The 19,937-nt window shown below is 37.6% G+C and overlaps 1 protein-coding gene across 1 annotated transcript in view; it reads right to left on the bottom strand.

Annotated features, from left to right (window-relative positions):
* LOC110966357 (metabotropic glutamate receptor 7) overlaps positions 1-19,937 on the bottom strand; it is a 262,684-nt gene that overhangs the window by 91,900 nt on the left and 150,847 nt on the right. The window contains 1 exon segment of the mRNA XM_051948878.1: positions 10,018-10,155. Coding sequence (XP_051804838.1) covers positions 10,018-10,155 — 138 coding nt within the window.

Here is a 19,937-nt window from a genome sequence, read left to right as displayed (position 1 = left end):
GCAGCGGTTTGAGATGAACTTGTTCTGCGGTTCTGCTTTCACCCTGGACGGTCTGAAGCTTCTGGTTTTATCAGTTTGTCTTCAGAAATGTTGACATAAACTAAATAAAGCAGTAAATATTTCAGCTGCTAGTTCTCACAAAGAAAATAAAACACTGGAAAATAATACAAATATAAATAATATGAAATAATTAACATAGACATTGTCAACAAAAAATAATGTTTTAATTCTTTTTCTTTGGCTTTTAAATGTTTAATTACATTTAAATCAGCAAAACACAGATTGATTTTTCCCATTTTTTTTTGTTCAATTACAGATAAATCCTCAATTTTTGCTGTATGTTTGTATCATGTCGTTATTTGTAGTTGTTGATATTTTTGTTGTTATTTTATATCTTTGGTCCTTTCAGGCACTTTATTGTGGATATTTTTTACGCTTTTGTTATAATTTTGCATCTTTTTTTTGTTATTTTATTTGATTTTGTGGCTGTTTTATGTCTTTTTGTTGTCGTTTTATATCTTTTTGAGGATATTTTAGATCTTTTTGTGATCGTTCTACATCTTTTTGTGGTTGTTTTACACCTTTGTGTGGTTATTTTGCATGTTTTTGTCGTTTATATCTTTTTGTTATAATTGTATGCCTTCTGTATCCATTTTCAGCTTATTGTAGTTGTTTTATTTGATTTTGTGGTCGTTTTTTTATCTTTTTGTTGTTTTATATCTTTTTGAGGATATTTTATATCTTTTTGTGATCGTTCTACATCTTTTTGTGGATATTTTTTACGCTTTTGTTATAATTTTGCATCTTTTTTTGGTTATTTTATTTTATTTTGTGGTCGTTTTATATCTTATTGAGGATATTTTATATCTTTCTGTGATCGTTCTACATCTTTTTGTGGTTGTTTTACACCTTTTTGAGGATATTTTGCATGTTTTTGTCGTTTATATCTTTTTGTTATTATTTTATGTCTTCTGTGGCTATTTTCATCTTTTTGTGGTTGTTTTACACCTTTTTGAGGATAGTTTGCATGTTTTTATAGTTGTTTTACATCTTTTGGTCGCTGTTTTATGTCTTTGTGGTCGTTTTATAACTTTTTGTGGTTGTTTTACATCTTTTTAATCTTATTTTGCATGTTTTTATAGTTGTTTTACATCTTTTGGTCGCTGTTTTATGTCTTTGTGGTCGTTTTTTTATAACTTTTTGTGGTTGTTTCACATCTTTTTAAGATTATTTTGCATGTTTTTATAGTTGTTTTACATCTTTTGGTCGCTGTTTTATTTCTTTGTGGTCATTGTTTTATAACTTTTTATAGTTGTTTTACATCTTTTAGTCGTTTTATGTCTTTGTGGTCGTTGTTTTATAACTTTTTGTGGTTGTTTTACATCTTTTTAATCTTATTTTGCATGTTTTTATAGTTGTTTTACATCTTTTAGTCGTTTTATGTCTTTGTGGTCGTTTTATAACTTTAGCTGGTTGTTTTACATCTTTTTAATCTTATTTTGCATGTTTTTATAGTTGTTTTACATCTTTTAGTCGTTTTATGTCTTTGTGGTCGTTTTATAACTTTTGCTGGTTGTTTTACATCTTTTTAATCTTATTTTGCATGTTTTTATAGTTGTTTTACATCTTTTGGTCGTTGTTTTATGTCTTTGTGGTCATTTTATAACTTTTGCTGGTTGCTTTGCATAATTTTGTGGTCCTTTTGCATCTTTTTGTGATTAATCTTTTAAATTAATTTCCATTTTTTCCACTCTGATTTCACTGGATGCTGCAGGACACTGACATCCAGGCTTTACCACTTTTAGCACCACCTGAATTCTGTTGTAAATTAGAATATATGTTTTTTAATTATCTGATATTAAAGGTGTTTGATGCATCGATTTATCTGCAGCAGTTTAAAGTTTAGCAGAAGAACAGCGGCTCTGTTGATTGTTTGCTGAGTCACTGATGACAATGAAGGAGACGCATGCAGATAAATTCAGACAATCAGGAGGCGACGGCATTCCTGTGAAGAACAATTACTGAGCTCAAGAGGCTAAAAACACTGAAGCTGTTTGACTTTAGAGAGACTCTTCTGCTTCTTCTTACAGTTATTTTAGTTTCTCTTCACTTCTGACTGAAGCAGGAAGAGAAAAGTTTCCTCTGTCTGAACCCAACAACCCGAACCCTGCCGACGATTTATCAGCAAGAAACTGTAAAAACAGAGAGAAACGGCGGTTTTTCCAACTTTCAGACAGTCCTTGAACTCATCATGTGTGGTATTTAGTTCCAACAGGAAAATTAATAAAGTTTCAGGTTAAAATTGCGAAATTTCAACAAAATCCCTTCATTCAAAATGTCTCATTTTAAAGTTTCTCTGTTGGTGTACAAAAAAGCAGATTGAGGGTTGCATCTTTTTGTTGATATTTTGCATCTTTTTGTTGATAGTTTGCATCTTTTTGTTGATATTTTGCATCTTTTGTTGACACTTTGCATCTTTTTGTTGACACTTTGCATCTTTTTGTTGATATTTTGCATCTTTTGTTGACACTTTGCATCTTTTTGTTGACACTTTGCATCTTTTTGTTGATATTTTGCATCTTTTTGCTGATATTTTGCATCATTTTGTTGATATTTTGCGTCTTTTTGCTGATATTTTGCATCTTTTTGTTGATATTTTGCATCTTTTTGCTGATATTTTGCATCTTTTTGGTGATATTTTGCATCATTTTGTTGATATTTTGCATCACTGTTGATATTTTGCATCACTGGTGATATTTTGCATCTTTTTGCTGATATTTTGCATCTTTTTTGTCATTTTGCATCTTTTCTTATTTCTTTTCCATCTTTTTTTGTGGCCATTTTACATTTTTTTGTGATTGCATCTTATTGATAATTTGCATCTTCTTTTTTTTTTTTTTTATCATTTTGCATCTTTTTGAAGTTGTTTTTTATCTTTATGTGGTCACTTTACATGTTTATGTGGTTGTTCTACATCTTATTGTGGTTATTTTGCATAATTTTGTTGCCCTTTAGCATCTCTTTGTGGTCCTTTCACATCTTTTTATGATTATCTAGCATCTTTTTCTGACTGTTTCACATATTTTTTGGGATCCTTTTGCGTCTTTTTCTGGTTGTTTTACATCTTTTGTGGTTAATTTATGCCTTACTGTTGATATTTTTCATCTTTGCTGATCCTTTTGCATCTTTTTCTGGTTGTTTTACATTTTTTTGTGGCTGTTACACATGCTTTTGTGCTTATTTTGCAATTTTTAATGGTAATTGAACATCTTTTTTTGATGTTTTACATTTTTTTGTGGTCCTTTTGCATCTTTTTCTGTTTGTTTTACATTTTTTTGTGGCTGTTACACATGCTTGTGCTTATTTTTGCAACTTTTTATGATTATTTAGCATCTTTTTGTTGATGTTTTATATCTTTTTGTGGTGTTTTTGCATCATTTCTGGTCTTTTTTTAGCATCTTTTTAGGGTAATTTACATCGTATTGTTGATGTGTTACATCTTCTGCTGGCCCTGTTGCATCTTTTTCTGACTGTTTTACATATTTTTGGGATCCTTTTACATTTCAGCTTGTCACATATGTGTCTGTGTTGAATTCTCTGTCAGTAATAACATCAGGATTGTGCGTTCATCTCAGCAGATTATCATTTTCATCAGGGTAATGAAACAGAAAGCAGCAGATGCAGAGTTTTATTCGACGTGTCGGTGGACGCCGTTTTCCCTCCACAAACACCCAGTTCAGTAATTAATGCAGAGAATCTGGTGTAAGTCACAGTTTTCGGAGGGCGTTTGATCTGCAGTCTTTTATAGAAGCAGAAAATACTCAAACGTTCATTTGGACGAGTTCGGCGGCTTCAGGACAAAACCAGACGTTAATTTAAAGTCTTCCCTGCAGTTTCTGCTAAATGGGTTAATAACACAAATAATTGCCCTAGTTGTGGCAGCGACTGTTTATCCGGGGGTAAAAAGCGTTCGCCTCGGAGGAGCGGCAGCATCCAGCAGGTCGACCTACTGCTGAGAACATCTGAAGCCGCAGACGGACTCGTTAGCTTAAATCCAGTAAAGTCACGTCTGAAGGCAGCAGCAGCTTTTAGTCCAGTTTAATGAGTGTTTACTGCAGCTCTGCCCACCACAGCCACGTTTCTCTTCCTAAATATTTAAAACAAAACAGCAAATGATTCACGGTTTCATTAGGAAGTCGTCTGAATATTTACAAACCCTGCGATCGCCTGGACAGCGCTGAACGTTTTACAGAAAAAGTGAGAAATAAACAACAGAAACGCAAAGAGAAAGTCACATTTATGAGCTTAAAATTTTAAGGATGAAGTTGTAAAATTGTTTTAAAAAAAAAAGGAAAAATAATAGGTAGAAACTAAAAGTACATGATGAAGAGTCAAAGTTTTGGCATCAAAATTAGAGATAAAAACGTCTAATTAAGGGACAAAAAGTGACATGTGACTCACTCAATAGGCTTTAAGGACAAAAATATCAAATTATGAGGTAAAAACTATAATCTGAAAAGGTAGAAAATATATATTTTTTTACTTACACAGCTACAGTTATGTGATAAATCAAAAAATTCAATTTATGCATTTAAAAGATAAAACTACAAGACAATTAGTACAGCCAACTATAAACAGATCCAAAATGACCAGAAAGAGACAGAAAATCACCACAAAAGGACACAAATAAGTGCAAAAAGACACAAAATGAACACAAAACTACACAAAACAACCACAAAGACACGCAAAATGACCACAGAGAGACACAACGCAAATTCACATAGATGCAAAGCACCTGCAAAGACACAAATCAACCATAAAAAGATACACAAAATGACAAAAAAATACACAAAACAACCAAAAAAGACACAAAACAACCAAAAATGACACAAAACAAGCACAAAGACACACAAAAGGACCACAGAGAGACACAACGCAAAATCATATAGACGCAAAGCCCCTACAAAGACACAAAACAACCAAAAAAAGACACAAAACAACCACAAAGAGACACAAAACAACCAAAAAAGACACAAAACAAGCACAAAGAGACACATAACGACCACAAAGAGACACAAAACAACCACAAAAAGACACAAAACGACCAAAGAAAGATACAAAACAACTAAACAAAACACACAAAACAACCAAAAAAGACACAAAACAACCAAAAAGACACAAAACGACCAAAGAAAGACACAAAACTAAAAAAAATACACAAAACAACCTAAAAAGACACAAAACAACCAAAAAAGCCACAAAACAACCAAAAAGACACAAAAAACTAAAAAGACACAAAACAACCAAAAAAGCCACAAAACAACAAAAAAAGACAAAACAACCAAAAAAAAGACACAAAACAACCACAAAGACACGCAAAATGACCACAGAGAGACACAACGCAAATTCACATAGATGCAAAGCACCTGCAAAGATACAAATCAACCATAAAAAGATACACAAAATGACAAAAAAATACACAAAACAACCAAAAAAGACACAAAACAACCAAAAATGACACAAAACAAGCACAAAGACACACAAAACAAGCACAAAGACACACAAAAGGACCACAAAGACACACAAAACGACCACAAAGAGACACAAAACAACCACAAAGAGACATGTGAAAAACTAAAGAGACAGAGAATGGCTGTTCCTGCGGTCACTCAGAGCTAAACGATATGCGAGTCTTTAACTCCTGAAGCTGGATCTGAGTTTCTTCGGCGTTTTCAGACGGTTTATTCACATCCTGAACACGGTGAACGTTCTGCTGCTCTGACTTCCACCCCAGAGCTTCCTTTAATCGTCTGACTGAGCGGCTGTTTGAACAGGCGAGTCCACGGCCCGAAACCGTCTCGGATATGAAGCCGTCAGACTGCAGCCGAGTTATTCGTTGTTGTGTTTGTAGCCGCTGATTTCAGGATTCATTATCGCTCGCTCACAGGTCTGTGGAGGGCAGAGGTTTGTTAGCGAGGCGCCGCCGCTCGGCTCCATGTTTTATTCACGACTCTCAGGAAGCGGCGGGAGGCGAGGAATCGCTCGCTGCTCAGGGTTCAGCGGAAACACGCAGGAAGATAATTATCTGACAAACAGCGACGACGGCGACGCGTCTCCGCTCAGAATCACGCTGACTTCTCACTTGTTGATTCAGAGATGCTGTTTCTGAGTCACTGAACAGGTCTGAGGGTCCACACCTTCCTCTACTGTCAACTAAATAGTACAGTTTACTGTAGAGAAAACAGGAAAACGGCAAAAAAGAAACAACCACAAAAGGGGTAAAGAGATAGCAATCACCAAGAAAGAGACGCAAAAACAACCACAGAGACACAAAACAATTAAAGAGACTATTTAAAAGAGATTCAAAACAAACAGAGAAACACAAAACGATTCAAAAAGATGTAAAATGAAAACGAAAAAGGTGAAAAGCCACGAGAAAGAGGCGCAACACAACCGCAAAGAGACACAAAGAAACAAAACAAAGGAACTGCAAAAGACCCGGAACTGCTACAGAGACAGCAGACACCAAAAAGAGACGCAAAACAATTAAATGGAGACACAAGACTATTTAAAGGAGACACAACACAATCAGAGAGAAAAACAAAAAGATTGAAAAATGATGAAAAATGACCACAAAGAGACACAAAATGCCCTTAAAGATGCAATTCAAAGAGACAGAGACACAAAACAACCACAAAAGGACATGGAATAAAAATAAACAGACACAAAACAATCACAGAGACAAAAAATGACAAAGACACACAAAACAACTACAAACAGACATAAAATGACACTAAAAAGACACAAAACAACCATGAAAAGACACAAAATGAAAATAAACGGACACAAAACAATCACAGAGACAAAAAATGACAATAGAGACACACAAAACAACTACAAAAAGACATAAAATGACAATAAAAAGACACAAAACAACCATAAAAAGACACAAAATGAAAATAAACAGACACAAAACAATCACAGAGACAAAAAATGACAATAGAGACACACAAAACAACTACAAAAAGACCTAAAATGACACTAAAAAGACACAAAACAACCATAAAAAGACACAAAATGAAAACAAACAGACACAAAACAGCCAGAAAGAGACCTACAGTGAGCACAAAGAGAGGTACAATTCTAACAGAGATTCAAAACAACTACAAAAAGACACAAAATACCAACAAAGAGAGAAATGGTGACTACAGAGAGACTCCAAACAGCCACAAAACGAGATGAAAACAATGAAAAAACGAACACAAACGTCCTTCCTGGTGGTCTGCCGCCCGGTTTGGTGAACAAACTGCAGCTCTGGAGGTTTGACACCTTCACAAAGCCGAACAAAGACTTTTCACGCCGATTTAATCAACCTAACAACCCTGAGAACACAACAGGAAGTTAGAGTTAGAGAGCCAGCTGTAAACCCTCCTGTTTGGTAGATGCTGTAAATAAAGACTGCTGCTGTGTGGTCGCCCTCGTGCCTCGCTGGGTTTGGTTTCTGCTCTCCGGTCTGCTGCTCTGAACAGAAGGACTGCTCATTATGGAGCAGAAGATTCAGCTCTGCGAGGCCAAGACGATCCCAGCGACTCGAATCAAAACCGAGACGGAGGCAGGAGAGTCGGCATCGGCGTGAACTTCTGCAAAGTTCAAATCTTCAGAGAACAGCGGAGAAAAAGCAGCCGGACGAGATAATGTTCAGGCGGATCGATGGTCCTAACAGAACGGGTTCATTAGTGTTCAAGGCCTGTTCACGCCGTCACACCGGGTCACTAATGGCCGAGCGCCATCGACCGCCGTCCGGAGAGGCTCCCGGGCTTCTGTTTAACATCGCAAACGCAGCGCCGCAGAAAGACAGAAAAAAAAGCCAATACGCAATGATAGTGTTCATTAGAGCAGGATGCTGGAGTCTCCTCATCTCAGAGGAAGTACTGGAGTATCTACAGGACAGAGTACTCGAGTACCTGATGTTTAATCATTGGATAGATCACACACTTTACTGTTACACATGTCATTTACTGCAGCTGTTCAGTGACACATGAAAGTTAAATCTGAATCGACATAAAAGTGAGAAAGAACTGGATGTGATTATTCTGCATCATGTCAGGAGGATCGGGTTATTCTTTTCAGTGTTCGAAACCCTGGCCTTCCACAATGTAGAGACCACAAAAAAGAATCACCAAATAACCTTAAAAACTACCAAAAGATGCAGAACAACTACAGAGAGACGAAAAAAGCACAGAAAGAAATACTAAACTGCTACAGAGAGACGCAAAACGAGTGCTTAGAATCAGAAAAATACCAAAAAGGGATGCAAAAAGACAACAAAAAGAAAAAAACAACCTAAAAGACAAAACAACTTTAAAAAATGATGTAAAACAAGTATAAATTTGTGAAAAGTGATATTAAAGGATACAAAAAAAATCACAACATGGAAAATAACCAAAACAGAGATGCAAAACAACCGCAGAGACACAAAACACCTAAAACAGGTGTAAAATTAATGTAAAAAGATATAAAACTACCACAAGATGAAAAACAACCAAACAGAGATGAAAAACGACTTACAAAAGATGCAAAACGACTTAAAAAATTATGCAAAACAACTACAAACTGGTGCAAAATGACTGGAAAAAGACACAAAACCATCACAAGATGCAAAACGACCATAAAGTGTTGCAAAACGAATATAAAGTGTTGCAAAACGAATATAAAGTGTTGCAAAACAAATATAAAGTGTTGCAAAACGAATATAAAGTTTTGCAAAACAACCATAGTGTTGCAAAACGAATATAAAGTGTTGCAAAACGACCATAAAGTGTTGCAAAACGACCATAAAGTCTTGCAAAACGACCATAAAATGTTACAAAACGACCATGAAGTCTTGTAAAATGACCATAAAGTTTTGCAAAACGACAATAGTGTTGCAAAACGAATATAAAGTGTTGCAAAACAACCATAAAGTTTTGCAAAACGACCATAAAGTGTTGCAAAACGAATATAAAGTGTTGCAAAACGACCATAAAGTCTTGCAAAATGACCATAAAATGTTACAAAACGACCATGAAGTCTTGCAAAACGACCATAAAGTTTTGCAAAACGACCATAGTGTTGCAAAACGAATATAAAGTGTTGCAAAACGAATATAAAGTGTTGCAAAACGACCATAAAGTGTTGCAAAACGACCATAAAGTGTTGCAAAACGAATATAAAGTGTTGCAAAACGAATATAAAGTGTTGCAAAACAACCATAAAGTTTTGCAAAACGACCATAAAGTGTTGCAAAACGAATATAAAGTGTTGCAAAACGACCATGAAGTCTTGCAAAACGACCATAAAGTTTTGCAAAACGACCATAGTGTTGCAAAACGAATATAAAGTGTTGCAAAACGAATATAAAGTGTTGCAAAACGACCATAAAGTGTTGCAAAACGAATATAAAGTGTTGCAAAACGACCATAAAGTGTTGCAAAATGAATATAAAGTGTTGCAAAACGACCATAAAGTGTAGCAAAACAACTATAAAGTGCTGCAAAACGACCATAAAGTCTTGCAAAACGACCATAAAATGTTACAAAACAACCATAAAGTTTTGCAAAACGACCATAGAGTGTTGCAAAACGACCATAGAGTTTTGCAAAACGACCATAGAGTGTTGCAAAATGACCATAAAGTCTTGCAAAATGACCATAAAATGTTACAAAACAACCATAAAGTTTTGCAAAACAACCATAAAATGTTACAAAACGACCATAAAGTTTTGCAAAACGACCGTAGTGTTGCAAAACGACCATAGAGTGTTGCAAAATGACCATAAAGTCTTGCAAAATGACCATAAAAAGACCCAAAACAACCACACAGGAGCACAAAACTGCTACCAATGGATGCAAAATAACTACAAAGCAGCACAAAACAAGCAAACAAACTATGGAGAAATGACTGGTGTGTTTGAATTCCTGTGGCTCATCGTCATCGGGAACCAGACTCTACTGGACCGTCACACCTGGCTGGACTCACCTGTGCACTTCCTGCTGCTGTCGTCCTTCTTGGAGGAGCTCATCAGTTTGCAGTTGAAGTTCTCCTCCCAATACTCGGCGAACCACACGTTCCTGCGGTTGTTCTCCAGAGTCCGCGACGTGAAGTACGCATCGAAGCCTGAAAGACGAGCGGCGAGAAAACAAAAACAGAGGAGAGGGTTCATTCATTAGGCGCTAACTGCCACAATCACAGAGGCACTCGGGCGTAAACAGCCGTCTCCTAATGTACGGAAGTGTTTATCCGCTCATCTGTGGCGCATTTTAATCGGTGCTTTTATGAAGAGCGTCGTCTGGGGGGGAGGACTTCATTTTTAGAAAACAAACGGCAGAGATAAACGGCGGCGTCGACCTTTCCTGGCAGCAGGCGAGGCTTAAAAAAGATACCTTGGGAGCCGGTGCCAGCTGAAAACGTTGTGTAACGCTGCCCGAACATATGCCAAGACAGCAACAACAGAAGAAAGCTCGCATATGGAAATAAAAACCCTGGCAAGAGCAGCAAACTCCGCAGGGATGAATAGAAACGGAGCGGCAGATCACCAGGAATAGCTCGAAACATGTAACCTTTGCACAAACCACAAAGGCCTGCGAGATGCGGAAGGAGGCGCGTAGGTTTCTAATCGCATAAGTAAATTAAGAGATTAGCGCTAACTATGAACAGAAACACACTCCCAAACAAGAAAGAGGTCAAAGAAACAGGATTTTATTCATCCGTCGGCAAATAATACAAATTATAAAATCATTTCTGGGTTCAAAACGACCCACCAGCAGTGAAAAAAATTAGAAAAACAAAAGCTTTATGCAATGAAGCAGGCAGCCAGAGGAGCAGCTACACTCACACTGCTTCATTTATATCTATATATATATCTATATATATATATATAGATATATATATGCTATTTATCTGGTTTTTATTATTCTGGTGCTGCAGGAAAAACAATGGAAACTGTTGATGCTCCAGATGTGGAACTGATGAATCTGCAGCTTTGATAAAGATCACGGAGATGAAGTTTCAAAGAGCAAAGACGCTCAGCTTTACAAATGCTCAGCAGACTGTGAATGACCGTAAATCACATTACACGGTCTGCAGTGAAAATGAACGCCTGGAGAGTGACAGAAATCATAAAAACGAGACGCAAAATCATAAAAACGAGACATGCAATTATGAAAATGAGACATACAATTATGAAAATGAGACACAAAATCACAACAAGACACAAAATTACCAAAAAACGAGACACAACATGATAAAAACAAGGCACAAAAATTCAAAAACAATACACAAAATTATAAAAATGAGACACAAAATCACTAAAATGAGACAAAACAAGACACAAAATCCCAAAAACGAGACCTAAAATTGCAAAAATGAGGCACAAAATCACAATGAGACACAAAATCTTCAAAACAAGACACAAAATCACAGAAAAGAGACAAAATCATCAAAATGAGACACAAAATCACAGAAAAGAGACACAAAATCATCAAAATAAGACACAAAATCACAGAAAACAAGACACAAAATCATCAAAACGAAACACAAAATCATCAAAATGAGACAAAATCATCAAAACAAGACACAAAATTACCAAAACAAGACACAAAATCATCAAAACAAGACACAAAATCACAGAAGAGACACAAAATCATCAGCACGAGACACAAAATCACCAAAACAAGACACAAAATCATCAAAACGAGACACAAAATCATCAAAATGAGACACAAAATCATCAAAACAAGACAAAATCATCAAAATGAGACACAAAATCATCAAAAAAAGACACAAAATCACAGAAAAGAGACACAAAATCATCAAAACAAGACACAAAATCATCAAAACAAGACTCAAAATCATCAAAATGAGACACAAAATCATCAAAATGAGACACAAAATTACAAAAACACAAAGAAAATCATAAAAATAAGACACAAGACCACAAAAAAGTGCGTTATATTACACAGAAGACCTTTCTGAGTTGGAGGACTTCACATTGCAGAGAAAAATGAGCCTTTGGTGAAACCCAACGACTGTAAAGTGTCGGAGTTCAGCGGGTTAATGTGAACACGCTAAACTGAAACACGCTGTAATGATCCTTTAACGGCTCCAACCCTCCGGCGCTGAGCTGCTGTTGATGAAGGCGGCCGTTATCGCGCCGGAAAAGAAAATATTTCACGTTTTTACCGCGGAACGACGGCTCACAGGAGACGGCTGGGAGACTCCAAGGCCTGAAAAATGGAAGATATTTTAAAAAAGACATGGAGTCAGAATGCATTTACTCCAGCGTTGACGGCTCTGTCTCCTCTACTCTATCACTCACAATCGTCAGGACAGGAAATGGAGTTATGGCCGGACGAGTCCTTTATCTTAAGGACTCCACTTAATCACCTTCCTGTGATAGGCAGTCCACTCCTCTCCACCCGTCAACGATACTGCTCAGATGTCCTTGACACCGCGAGATGGTGTCACCGACGCATGAATTTTAATCATTTCTGACGGCCTAAAATTAGGATCTTGACCTCAGTGAGTTCCACAGTGGAGTCAGCAGAGTGGGAGGATCGGCGAGATCCACGGCGACGGCGGGTTAAACCCAGACATAAAACGACACGAAGAGAAAAAGAGTTGAAAAGACTCCATTACGGTGATCCATGATTCAGCCGGAGACGAAGACCGGAGACGAGGACGACGCCGGAAACCATAAATCATCCTGAACCCAAGTTACAGGCACCTTTCAGCTGATTTTAACTATTATTTATTTAGTTATCACAGCCCTGCAGCATCTGAATGTTAGAGTCATTGATCGCCAAGGGTAAGCTAACAGGCTAAACGGTTTACCTGCTACATTAAGTCCATTACTGTGGCTTTGTTTATCACCATTAGCTTTTAACCAACAACGTACAGCTAACTAGACCGATATTTAATCAACATTTGATCGAATACTGTTAATTATGTAACTGATTAAAAATATGTTGACCAATAAAGCCAATTATGTGGCTTTGTCTACTGTCTATCTGTCACCATTAGCTTTTAATTATTTTTTTGCACAACCAACAGCTAACCGAATTTCCCTTCGGGGATGAATAAAGTGATTCTATTCTATTCTATTCTATTCTATTCTAACTAAGCAGGTACGTAGCTAGTTAGACAACTGGGTAGATACTACAGATGTTAATAATTAATCAGCATTTGTTCAATTGCTGTTAATAATGTAACTGATAGACAATATGTTGACCATTACTGTGACTTTGTTTACAATTAGCTTGTAGCTTTTTGTACAACCTATAGCTAACTAAAAAGGTACATAGCTAATTAGACCGGCAGGTAGGTAGTAAGATAGGGAGGTATGACGGTAACTAGACGGACAGGTAGACCAATAGAAAGGTAGGTAGGTAGGTAGGTCAGTACCTAGCTAGGTAGACAGCTAGACAGTTCCTTAGACAGGAAGGTACTTAGGTAGCTATCTAGCTAAACATTTAGGTAGGGAGTTAGACAGGTAGCTAACCTGGTAGGTAAATAAACAGGTAGGTAGGCAGGAAAGTTAATTCTTCTTTTTCACCCCATTTTCACTTAGTTAAATATTTGGTTTACTTCAGAATATATCAGAACTATTCAGTCATTACATTTAGCTAACTCCACCCATCCATCTTCTTTGTATCCAGAGTTGGGTCTGGATGGCAGCAGCTTAATCAGCTTACACACGTGGACAAAATTGTTGGTACCCCTCAGTTAAAGAAGGAAAAACCCACAATTCTCACTGAAATCACTTGAAACTCACAAAAGTAACAATAAATAAAAATTTATTGAAAATTAAATAATCAAAAACAGCCATTACTTTTGAATTGTTGATTAACATAATTATTTTAAAAAACAAACTAATGAAACAGGCCTGGACAAAAATGATGGTACCTCTATAAAAGATTAAAAACTATTTGACCAGAGTGACATGATTAACTCAGGTGTGTCATTTAATTGACATCACAGGTGTTTCCAAACTCATAATCAGTCAGTCTGCCTATTTAAAGGGAGACAAGTAGTCACCCTGCTGTTTGGTGAAAAGGTGTGTACCACACTGAACATGGACAACAGAAAGCGAAGGAGAGAACTGTCCCAGGACATCCGAAAAAAAATTATAGACAAACATCTTAAAGGTAAAGGCTATAAGACCATCTCTAAACAGCTTGAAGTTCCTGTGACAACAGTGGCTCATATTATTCAGAAGTTCAAGACCCACGGGACAGTAGCCAACCTCCCTGGACGTGGCCGCAAGAGGAAAATTGATGACAAATTGAAGAGACGGATCGTTGGAATTGTATCCAAAGAGCCCAGAGCAACCTCCAAAGAAATTAAAGGTGAACTCCAAGGCCAAGGTACATCAGTGTCAGATCGCACCATTCGTCGTTGTTTGAGCCAAAGTGGACTTCATGGGAGACGACCAAGGAGGACACCACTGCTGAAAGAAACTCATAAAAAAGCCAGACTGGAATTTGCAAAAATGCATGTTGACAAGCCACAAAGCTTCTGGGAGAATGTCCTTTGGACAGATGAGACCAAACTGGAGCTTTTTGGTAAGGCACATCAACTCTATGTTCATAGACTCAAAAACCAAGCATACGAAGAAAAGAACACTGTCCCTACGGTGAAACATGGAGGAGGCTCAGTAATGTTTTGGGGCTGCTTTGCTGCATCTGGCACAGGGTGTCTTGAAAGTGTGCAAGGTACGATGAAATCTGAAGACTATCAAGGCATTCTGGAGAGAAATGTGCTGCCTAGTGTCAGAAAGCTTGGTCTCAGTCGCAGGTCATGGGTCTTCCAACAGGACAACGATCCAAAACACACAGCCAAAAACACCCAAGAATGGCTGAGAGAAAAGCGTTGGACTATTCTAAAGTGTCCTTCTATGAGCCCAGATCTGAATCCCATTGAACATATGTGGAAGGAGCTGAAACATGCCATTTGGAGAAGACACCCATCAAACCTGAGACAACTGGAGCTGTTTGCTCATGAGGAGTGGGCCAAAATACCTGTTGACAGCTGCAGAACGCTCATTGACAAATACAGAAATCGTTTAATTGCAGTGATTGCCTCAAAAGGTTGTGCAACAAAATATTAAGTTATGGGTACCATCATTTTTGTCCAGCCCTATTTCATTAGTTTGTTTTTTTTAAATAATTATGTTAATCAACAATTCAAAAGTGATGGCTGATTTTGATTATTTAATTTTCAATAAATTTTTATTTATTGTTACTTTTGTGAGTTTCAAGTGATTTCAGTGAGAATTGTGGGTTTTTCCTTCTTTAACTGAGGGGTACCAACAATTTTGTCCACGTGTGTATTTCAGACGACTCTCCCAAAAAACGTTTTCCGGTTCATACTCGGGGATCTTGAGGTGTTCAAAAGACAGATGAGGTACGTAATCCGTTAAAAACAGTTCTGGGTCTCCCTCATGGCCTCCTCCAGCTAGATGTACCTGGAAAACCAATAAAGGAAGCCGCCCAGGAGGTTTGATAATCAGATGTCAGATCCTCACCTGATCTCTAACACCTTACAGAAGAAACTCATTTCTACAGTGGACAGCTGGAACCTAAATCAGCTCCATCTTTACCCCGATGGACAGACATGTAGCTGCTATTCAACATCTGGACTGTTGATTCGCTACAGAACTACCTCCACCTCATTATTTTTACAACTTTATTACAAATCCTGTCTTCAGCAGCATGTCTTCAGCTCCTGTATCGTGATATCTACTTTCTGTGATCCGTTTCCAGCCTGGCGGTGGATGCCACCGGCTCTGTCAGGTTTCAATCACAGAAGCAGATTTTCTCTCAGAAAAACAAATCATCTTTGCCGTGTGCCGGCTGCATCACTAATGCCGGGTTTCCTTCCTACTGTGTGATCCGTCTGCGACTTTGATGCAGCAGGAAGACGGAGGACGCTCAAACTAGGGCAGCCATGATGGCCATCTCTCAAGATATTTGACTGACAAGCAGGCAGTTTGATCTCGACGGGCTGCAGAGGGACAGCTGTGCTGCTGCCGTCTATTTCAAGACTTCTTTTTTGAATAATGAATGCAAACAGAAAAAACTCGGCTGATGTGTTTAGATACATGCTACGAAAGGCTTCTGCTTCAAATAACCTTGAGGAGCAAAAGAGAACGGTAACGAGGCTGTTTCAGGGATGCGATGTCATGATTTTCATTTTCCGTACGGCGACAGTCTGCGTGCGTTTAGTCTCCATCAGCTCAGCAGCCGGCTTATTCTGCTCCAAAGCCACAAAGAACAAATGAACAGACATTAAACTGTGTCTGACTGAAGGGCAGATTATTCCTGCAGCATCTCCACGCAGCTTGAAATAAAACTAAATTAGAAATGTCCTTGTAATTACTCGTTGGAAAGGAGCATTAGTGCAACAGTATGCAGAGCATACGTCTGAAAAAATGTGGGGATTCCACAATAATTGCATCTGGATGTAACCTCGAGGGCGAACTCGGTGTTTGATCTTAATTTATATGAATCCCTGATGGGACGTAGCCTACTTTATGGAGCATAAAATGTCAGATCAGACTTTGTCTTCGGGTCCTGAGGAGAAGCTGCAGAACGGAGTAACAACCACCCCACCATTGTTTGATAAACACAAAGAGCAGACTGTTTTATTAATGTGATACACAGCTCCGGCTTCCCTGCTCTCACGGTTCAACATCATCTGTAGCAGAGTGGATTCAGATCTGTGTCGAAGAGGCCTTGTTTGTTTTCTGCGAGGCCATCCAACCGTCGCTGTGAGCATCCACCGTAGCAACAACATCCAGCCGTGTGGGAAACACCAAATCTGAGGTGTTGGAGCTAGAAACGTCCGGATCGGGTTTGTTTCCTGTAGCGGTGTTTGTTACGCTGGAAAAAACGCTCCTCTCAGAACAAGAAATAAAACTTATTTCAAGGAACTTTTACCTCGAAATAAGTGAAAAAATCTGCCAACAGAACGAGTGAAAAAAAGCTTGGTAAGATTTCTTAAAATAAGATATATTTAGATATTGAGATCTTAAAATTAGCTGGAAAACTTTCTTTAAGCTCTATTTTAGCAGGACTGTCAAGCTGAGGTGTCTTAAAATAAGCCAGACATTCTAAAAAAACAATAGTTTTTCACTCAAAAATAGATTTTTGCTTTCATGTAACCTCCTAATTTGAGATGTTTTAATCCTCCTGTTGTCCTCATTTATGGGCATCAAAAAAATATTGTTTCCTTGTCTGAAAAAAAATCCCCAAAATCAGCAAAAAAAAATTCCCCAAATTACTGCAAATTTGCACAAACCTTCAGGAAGAAAATTACAATAATTCCTTCAAAGTTTTATTTTAAAATAATCCCCCAAATTTGGCAAGAAAATTCTTGTAAATATTTTCCAAAAATGAGTAAAAATCTTCCAAAAAAATCCCAAAAATAACTATATTGATTACATACATATCAGTAAAATTTATAATATTTTCTTTAAGAATATTCACAAAAAATGAACCAAAATCCAGAGAAATTTGCTGCATTTTGGTTGATTTTTATGTGAATGTTCTTAAGAAACATTTTTAACTTTTCTTTTTTTCCACCAAAAAATGTTCAAAGATTTCCCAGAAATGTTGAAAATGTGGACATCAGAAGTTTCACCGTGAAAATATATATTTTTTCCCACATTTTCAAACTTTAAAACGGGTAAATTTTGACCCGCAGGACGACACGAGGGTTAGCAATGTCTAGACTGGATTCATGATTCATTTCATATTATCTTCACTAAAAAAAAATGCTTTTCTTTTTAAAATAAGGACATTTCTAAGTGACCCCAAACTCACGAAATTAATTCTTGTCTATACCGATCAGTTGAAGCTGATGTGAAAAGTCTGCTCTCAGATGTACGTCGCTTTGGACAGAAGCTAAATGAAACTGTAGAATTGTAGAAAAGCAGCGAAATAACTTCACATCGTCATCATTTCATTTTTTTCCGTTAGCTTTGGTCACATAAACTAAAAAAAAAAAACATTTGTAGCATTCATCTCTTCTGAGCACTTCCAGACCACGACCGCCGCCGTCTTGAAGTGTGGTTGCCATGGCTACAGGTGTTATTCTGGTCTGTGGCGAGGTTGGAGGGAAAAGGCTCTGCAGCGATGCAGCAGACGGACCCAGTAAATCCAGGTTTCGCTTCCAGAGCAGCAGGTCGGGTTCATCCAGTAAACGGCTGGACGACGTTAGCGCACCAACCCAGCATCCAGACGCAGCGCCGCCATTCATCCCGGAAATGATCCGTTCCTTCTCACAGCAGCACAAACGACATCTGACTGAAAGTTAAGTTCACAACACCTCAACAGATCAGAACAGCTCAGTTTATTTTTACATAAATGTCGGCCGCTGCCTGAATGTTCACAGTTTGCTGCTTCTCGTCGCAACTGGAAGATGAATTTAGTTCGCAGGTGTGTTTAAAACGTCAGAAAACATCACTGCCTGAGCATCTTTTCAACGGCAGACCAGCAGGTGAATCTGACAAACAAGATGAAATTCAGTGTGACAGAGGAAACCTTCACTATACACATTGCATTCATTAAATGAGACAGTTCAGAACTCCATTGAGAATTCGTCTATTTTTGGGTTTCCTTCAGTGTCACAGTGATCCAGTTACACTTGTCTGAACATCTGTGATTTACTGCAAACAGGAGCTGCTAATAGATGATTCTGCTGCTCTACTTTTGCAAAATGTACACAAATAAAGACTAAAACACAACAATTTTAAATAAGAAATCCTAAAAAATAGAAGGAACAGAGGTTTTTGAGAAGCTGCGATGTAATTCTCATTTATTATATCGATGTCTACAAATCTACTTAGAGGACAGTTCAGAACTCCATTGAGAATCTGTCTGTTTTTAGGTTTCCTTTGGTATCACACAGATCTAGTGATAATTGTATGTATAGTCGTGATTCACTGCAAACAGGAACTGATAATAGAGAATTCTGCTGCTTTTAAGTCAACATTCTGACTAAATAAACACATTAAAGCGAAAAAAAAAAAAAACAACTACTAAATATCCATCCTGATCATTCTAAAGTATGCTTTCTTGTCTAAAACAGTCAGTAGTTTTGCAGGTGAAGGTTTTTTATCGTAGATCCACAGAGAAATGTTGTTTTCAGATGAATATTTGTAGACGTTTGTATCTTCACCTCTGTGCAGTTCGACGTAAAGAACATTTTCTTAACGACAAGTCGAGACTTCGAGTCACAGAAACAAAATCGTGTTTCGTTTTTTTGTTCTTTTTGGCTGTGATGTTGTTTTTCAGAGCAAATTCTGTTATTTTTAAAGCGACGTGGGAGCAAACGGCAGTTTATTTCCAGCCGACACGAATCAGCAAAACAAGGACGACGACCTTGATTTGAACGGAGACGGAATGTTTGCGGCGATAAGAGAAAAAATAACGAGGAAAAGCGTTTCTCAAGCTGATAATCAGCAGCTGGAGTCCAGGTGAAGGCCACTTCTCTCAGCCTGAAAACTTGTTTTTAATCAGATTTACTGGAAGTGGAAGCTCCTCGGCTCTCTGGGTCGCAGGATGGAAAACAAAAACAAAACAAACGCAAAGCCAGAAGAGCAAAACAAGCAGAGTTGTTTTCTGTTTCACACGAGGACAAGTAATAAAAGCTCCGTTATTCTGTGTTTTAAAGGAGGTTTAAGAGCGTTTGGTGAGTTTTTGGTGAAGCAGAGGAGAGATGGTGTCGCCAGTTTGCACAGTTTTAAAGTTTTTATTCACAAGAAAAGCATGAAATTAAAAATGAATCCACCACAGTTAGCGAGCAGCTCATTTACATTTGGAGGAGCAAAGAAAATGTGTGGTTTTTACACTATTTTCTTTAAAGTTTTTGTTGTTTGTTGAGTCATTGATAATAAC

Source organism: Acanthochromis polyacanthus, chromosome 5 (assembly GCF_021347895.1).
Source record: "Acanthochromis polyacanthus isolate Apoly-LR-REF ecotype Palm Island chromosome 5, KAUST_Apoly_ChrSc, whole genome shotgun sequence".
Classification (NCBI taxonomy): Eukaryota; Metazoa; Chordata; class Actinopteri; family Pomacentridae; genus Acanthochromis; species Acanthochromis polyacanthus.
This window is presented reverse-complemented; position numbering and strand designations above follow the sequence as displayed.